Here is a 7114-nt window from a genome sequence, read left to right as displayed (position 1 = left end):
AGGCGTGTGTAATACTTTGTTATTCTATTTACAGACATATAAAGCTGCTGATATTTTAAACCTTTGGTTACTTATACCTGTTTTTGTTAAAGGTTTGACTAAAGATTTGCGAATATGGATTTGCTTTTCAGTTAGTTCGTAGTGTATTTTCTACATCTGTTCTACAAAACCATTAAAAACACTCTCACACAAACACACGAATTGGTAACGCGCCTGTATTTCCCTGAAGAGGCTAATAATTAAATCCAAACGACCGGAATTGATGCACACAGCAGACTGTATGATTAAGGTTTCAATGCTTTGTAGAATGTCAGCTTTGAGTACTGTTACCCATCCCTACACAGAACCATAATTGACACCACGCATTGAGCTCCCTTTAAGATGTCATGAAAAATAACATTTGGAAAGATGAAAAGGTGCGTATTTCTGTCCAAAGCATTGATTTTTAATTAATATTATTACAGACCGTTCTATCGCTTCTCACAGAGATGCGGAGCACAACATTCCAGTGTAAGAAAAGGCACAAACATAAAACACATTTGAGTTCCTGCGAAAGAAAATCTTGATTCGGACCGTGTGGAACAAGAGTGCCAGCCACTGGCCACTAGGGATAATGCACAACTTCCACTATCCTGTTAAAAAGAGGACACCCACGCTTTAAATTGTGAAATATATCCTAGCAACCAGGATAACCCAATGGAACTGAAAGAAATATATAAAGCGCTGTAATGACAGTAGGGGCATTCTGGTGCAAGGACCATCAAAAACAGTTGCAGAGGACACATTAGGCTGGCAGATCTCAATTTGGCTTTCTTCTGATGCTGCAAGAGGCTGTAAATGGAAAAGGTTTCGGGGGAATATGACATTTAAGTTAGAACCGAAGAAGCTGTCCTTCCCGCCCCTAAACAGCATCTGTCAAAAGTCGCCTACAGACCTTTATTTCAGAATAAGCCAGGACCACTCGAGAACTCCTTAACTGAGGCCAAAGCTCCACTTCGACTGACTGATTCAATGAATATATTACCTCGATGATTAAAAGCTGGTGAGGCTGTTTCAGGACAATTTTCCACAGAAAGGATCTGCTTGAGATGCTGTAGATTATGTAATTGGCCACTAATGCAGGGTGGAGAATGCTCTACAAGTACATGGTGCATCACAGTCATGCATGCAGGGAGTGAAGCGTCTGATCAAAAACATCTTTGATACAAAATAGTACGAAACACTGCTCAGAGCATTTCTTGATTCACTTTCAATAAATCCTATGGAGAACGGAGAGAATACAGGAGGTGAACTTATACTTGTTTAGGTCCTCTTCCACTATTTCCCCAACAGTGTCCATGTTCCTCTTTAAATCCTGTGTCTATGCACTGCATGAGAGCTGCAGCAATGCTACCCTTCTAAGAAGTGTCAGGCACAAGAAAGAGTACAAACTTGCATAAAATAAACAAAGCACAATAGTAAAATCTATCACAAATACTAACATGCCTTACAAGGAACTCCGAGCATTTAAAGCTAGTATTTAAGAAAAGGCTGAACTGGGTGTATTGGTGAAGGGAAAAATATAAAGATGTGGTCATGGCTTGGAAATTATTCAAATATCCTAATTTAAAGACCCTGGCTTGAGAATGATTTGGGCAAGCTAAATGTGGCACAACTGTTTCCGTATTACCTATCTTTGGGCTGGGAGGGGGGTGGGCAGGTTTTCAAACATACCATAATAAACATTTCAAATTCAGAAGATCACATATTCTCAAGTCTTTCCTCTTTTGAAATGTCTTTGCTGTTGTCTTTATATATTTTTGTAAAATACTGGGTGCATGCTTTTGAAATAAATAATATTCCATTAGCTTATATGGGAGTGCTCTGGCTTTTCTGGTGTTTCATCGTTCTATCCCTAAACTGAGGTCCCATTAAGAAACCGAGGCTTTAAGAGCGGACAAGAATGTCAGATAAAAATCCAACTGTCAGTCTTCTGTGCTCTTCAAAGTTAAGTCCGTAGAGACAAACATTTTTAAGAAAACTGTACTTTACAAAACAAATAGTATAACATAATTAAAATGCAACGAGTAAAATGCACATTCAAAAGTGGAGATTACACAATTGTTCCCGAGACAGACACAAAACGAGAAAGAGTGGTTCAGAAAAGGCAGATTTGCTACACATCGAAAAGGACTGCTTCAAAGCCGTCTTCGGAATTTTTTGAAAATGCTGAGACAGCTATTTTGACTCATGTGCTTGTCACAAAGTGGCAGCTCTATGGAAGTTTATACCTAACAATATTAAAATAGAGAGGAGCAAAAGGTATGCAACAATTGTGATCAAAGTGCAACCTATAAATCTATTAAAAAACAAAAATATGAGCTGCCAGTTTCCTGGAAAAGGACCAGACATTAATCACTTCACAGGTGCCCCCTATATCAGTGTGTTAACTCCAGAACTGGGGAGGGGTGAGGGCTAAGGGTGGGGCTTAGTTTATTTTTAAACATATGTGGATATAATTGCGCAATATTTACCAACAATAAAAATATTTTCCATTGCAGTTTCTGGCATACTTCCAGGAAGATGTCTGTAGCTGGGAAATATGATGAGATAGAGATTAAACAATCTACAAATGTATAGGCAACAAGAACATAACCTGCATTCTCCTCTAAAATGGAATTTCGTGCAAAAGCCAAGCTAGGTGGGACACCTCACTCAATGTCACCATGGACACTGCTTCCGAGCTGGGCTTCCAATCTACAAATCTTTGGTAAAAGGTGTGTTAATCTAACTAGTTCAATGGAAGCACATGAAGTTGATACCACTCAGAATGTATATGTACTCAAAGTAAAAAAAAACTGGTGGAAAAATATCTGGCATGACATAAAACGAGGGTTATGTCCCTAAGAGACCTCGAGTCTGACCGGCTGGTTTAGAGCTTAAACAACTCCAACCTAAAGCAGGCTAGGACAAAGTTCTGGACACGTTTCTCTAGCGTGGTTAGGTTGGAGAAACTGGCAGATACACAAGCATGCATGGCTATTAAAGCAAAACGGGTTTGCGGATACAAGTCCAGCAACATGCAGGATGCTAAGAAAAGAAACACTCAACGAACAAATCTTTCAATGCAGCCTCTACTGGCTTTCAAAAACTGTATGGAGAAAGGAATAACTAGAAATAGGCTAAACTCAAACTTCTGGTAAGATTCAAGTATTTTTCCATAGATGCTTCAGTTTCCAACTTTCTTCTGTAGCAGCAGTGCTGACATACGAGGCACTGGTAGGGGAAAGAAAGCTTGCTTTAAATTATACAAGGCATCCAAACAGAGAAAATCTACAATTTCAAATCTATGAACTCAGTTCTTCATTTTCCTGGTTTTAAATATCCAAGAAATGGGTGTTTTTCTTATTTAAAACCTTCCAAAAACGAAGACCGAAGCCAAGAGAAAAACCACAGTAGGTTTGGCACCTTCAAAGTTTTATTTTAACGATATTTTTGGGTAACTGCATCAATATTTATGGCCAAGCATAAAATGCAGAATACCTGTTTTGGATGAGATTCAAAGTAATTAAAGACTAGAAAACACAAACTTTCTCCCAAGCAGTAGGGCCTGTCCTTCGAGAAACAGAACAGGTGGGAACCCTAGGTCACCGTTAAATTGTAAACAACCATTACAAATCTATCAGGACAGGAGCTATGCGCTGCATGCAGCTTGGTGCATGTCAAACTAGAGTTTAAAAAAATAAATAGCGTTGTAAACATGTATGCACCAAACTGTGTGTTATGGAAGTGGGATAACCTTAAAGAGAAGAGAAAATGTAGTTGTGCTTGTGGCAAACTAATGTTTGAAAAATCCTTGTTTTAGGAGAACAGGCACGGGTGGTTTGGGTAAACTCTAATGTGACAAATGCCTATTTTCCAGACTACAAGAATACTGGGCATATATTTAACTTCAGAGCATGAGAGTTCTCTATTTTACATTTAAATGTGTCTATAGGAGCATCATTAAATATTTGTAAAGGTCTGAATGAATGTACGGTTTAGAAATAAAAACATTTTGCCAACCCATAGATTTGCTTAGCAAGAACCTTGGCTCTTCTGGAGGTACAACGTACAATTCCTGAAAATATGTCCAAGTCTAGACATTCTGGGCTCAGATCCCTACAAAATTTCCCCCCTGTCTGGACTTTCTGGGCTCTGAGACGCAGCTAAGACTTCTGTCAAAGAACCGTTAGTGCTTTTTCTAGATCTCTTCGAAAAAAGTCCACAGAGTCTAAGTAGAATCTGACAGAAAATTCCCCCCCCCCAAAATATTAAAATGATCATTAAAATATTAGGTAAGAGGAAATTAATTAGAGATAGGGTACTAAATGGAGATTACGCTAGAGCAACTCATCAGACACCGCAAGGCATAATGGTGGGGGAGAGAGCCTAAGCCAGCCTACTGCACTTTGGTAGGGACCCAGTGACTGTCAACAGGCAACAGACAAATAATACACTTACAAACTGGGAGAAAGTAGCCAATCAGCTGTCCAATAAGGCAAAAGTGGTGGGTAGTGAAAATGAGCAGACACACTGTGGGATGTTCACTTCGACACAGACGGTGAGACTGAGTGAGCAGGGTAGAGGACAGGCTAGTGAAAAGTAGCAGTTACTCGAGGACAGTACATGCACAAGACATCATAGACTCACTCAGGCTAGAAAACTACTCCACATCTCATCCGGGAAAGTACAGTCTGTGACCCACATTAGAACAATGGAATGTTAGGGGCAGCACAAAAGAACAAGGGAGAGCCGGGGGTGGGGGGGGACTGGGGCAATAATGGCTGATGTAGGCCTTATTCTGCAATCCAAAGTGTTTTCCTTTTTCTTTTGGGTTAATGTAGAACATCCTACCTTCAGTGGGGTGGAAAGTTGTTATGGCTCAGGCTGTACCCACTGTTAAAGTGTTTCCATCGCACTAGTGGTGTTCTCACGCATCTCAGGCCTACAACTCGAGAAAGGATCTTTGATGGCTGGTACATCCCCTCTCGACGGGCTTTAACGCTATAATTAAAACACTCTAGCTGCACCCTATAACACACTACATCACCTGTCAGATATGCTTGTCTTTAGACAGACAAATGTCCAGACAACCTTCACACTGGGGCCAGAGGAAGGGTACAATGCATTGTTATTAGACAGATTTGGCCCACCCTCTTGTTTCAACTGTAAATTACAAAGTGTTTTTTCAGCTGTGTAGTTTCAATCCCCCCTTATATTATTAAATCCTCCCAAAAACAACGCCAACACTTCTGCCCAATTTGCAACGTGATGTCCTCTATCAAAAATAGGGAACTGTACAAGAGAACCTGAAAGGTGCTTCAGCGGCAATTTGCTAGGCCAGCAGTCTTTAAAGTCCCCGTTGAGGTAAGAGATGTATACAGCATGTATTCTTGGATCAGAACTGCTTGACTTGTCATGCATGTACAACAGCTTTTACAATATCTTTGAGGAGGGATAGAGCCTGTCACAGCAACTCCACTCCCAGGAGGAGAATGATTGGGACACATTCAACAGCAGTGTGTGGGTGCTTGGAAGGACTGTAAGCTTGTCCGCGCACGTTCAATACAGCCACTGCCTCAAAAAACTACTGCTACTGCAAAAGTGCATCCTAAAGCAAACCGGAAGTGCAGCAGCTTTCTCAGTACCAGGGGATGCGTGTACTTTTCTGACCAGAACTAATGTACCTGCATGCACCCACAACGAAGTCCTAAGACTCCTACTGGGAGGGTCCTGGCACCTATGATTGCTCAAATGTCTGCAGCACTCCAACCACTAGGAGTTCACCGGATGTTTAAACAATGCAGAGGTACTCTATGACACAGAACGCATGGACCTGGAATGTACTGTAAGGATGCCTGCAATAGTACGAAGCAAATACATCAGTTTCCACAACCCCTACAAGAGGAGCCTCTAATATACTTCACCGATACATCATAAACAAGGCAGAGCACAGCGAACTCTGCAGTTCCACAGTTCTTTCCTGGTATGCAAGACTCCTCCAGAGGTTTGAGAGTAGGCAAGGAAGAGCTTTGCCATTTCCACTGTACAGGCACCTAGGCTGAAAACCATCATGTTACTTTTCAATCTTCTAATCTGTAGTGCCATCGGCTTACAAATACCATCTTCCTCATAAAGATGTGGCTGGACAGGATGTTCCAGGGAACTGCTCTATCAAACACTACAACAAAAGTAAATAAATACCCCTCCAAAGAGACTTAAATACAGAATCCCAGCACCCACACCCTAAAGAAACAATGGAATGAAGAATCCTTCCAACAGTGAATCATTTGTGGGATGGGAAAGATAAAAGCATACATTTTTATATCTCTGTCATAGACCCATACCCGCACACCAACCATTGTCACTAGGCATGATTCATCAGTGAACAACAAAGTTGAGGCAGTTAGTGCAGCACTACGCATCATCAATTAGTTTCTCTCCATTTTCTTCGGCTTGTGGCTTTGGCCTGCAGTCCTCCTCCTCCTCCTCTTCCTCATCTTCTGCCCCATCTGTGAAAATGTCCTTCTGCCCATAAGTCAGAGTGGTGCGAGCAAGGTCCACCTCAATGGGGAAGACATCAGCATCTCTCAGCACAGCGTAGCAATCATCGTAGTATCGAGACATAGTGGAGACAAACCGCTGAAGCTGGAACACAATATCCTGGACTGGAAGGGAGTGGGACATGGGAAGACGTGTTGGTACAGTTAGAAATTCCACACCAGTTTATCTCTAATAGAAACACGTTCCTGGATAATATATCACAACAGAGTAGATCATAGGAGTTAGCGGGGACTGCTGTACAACTTGTTGCTTGCTTTGGATGGACTAAGTTCTAAAAAAAAAATTTCTCTGCTACCTAACTGACCAAACGGAACAGTTCTGAAGGAATGAGGGCAAGCAGCCCTAGATGCATCCCAGAGTTAAGAGTCCCATACCACACACACAAAGACAAGTGTAAATATATAGAAAATAACATTTCTACACAAGCTCTTTTTTAATTATTATTTTTAAAAGAAACAAAAAGAAGGAAAGCTGTTTATGTACAATCCTCAACAGATGTGAAAATGCACTGTAGCTTTAAGAAAGCAAG

The 7114-nt window shown here is 41.0% G+C and overlaps 1 protein-coding gene across 3 annotated transcripts in view; it reads right to left on the bottom strand.

Moving 5' to 3' along the window:
- Positions 1–423: 423 nt before the first annotated feature.
- PICK1 (protein interacting with PRKCA 1) overlaps positions 424–7114 on the bottom strand; it is a 103123-nt gene continuing 96432 nt past the window's right edge. For all 3 annotated transcript variants that reach the window (XM_069205206.1, XM_069205205.1, XM_069205204.1), the window contains exon 13: positions 424–6689. In XM_069205206.1, the coding sequence (XP_069061307.1) occupies positions 6439–6689 (251 nt within the window). In that variant the 3' untranslated portion in view covers positions 424–6438. The remainder of the gene's footprint in view (positions 6690–7114) is intronic.

The sequence above is a fragment of the Pleurodeles waltl genome, chromosome 8 (assembly GCF_031143425.1).
Source record: "Pleurodeles waltl isolate 20211129_DDA chromosome 8, aPleWal1.hap1.20221129, whole genome shotgun sequence".
NCBI classification, from domain to species: domain Eukaryota; kingdom Metazoa; phylum Chordata; class Amphibia; order Caudata; family Salamandridae; genus Pleurodeles; species Pleurodeles waltl.
Note: the sequence above shows the minus strand (reverse complement) of the source record. Positions and strands in the feature narration are given on the sequence as shown.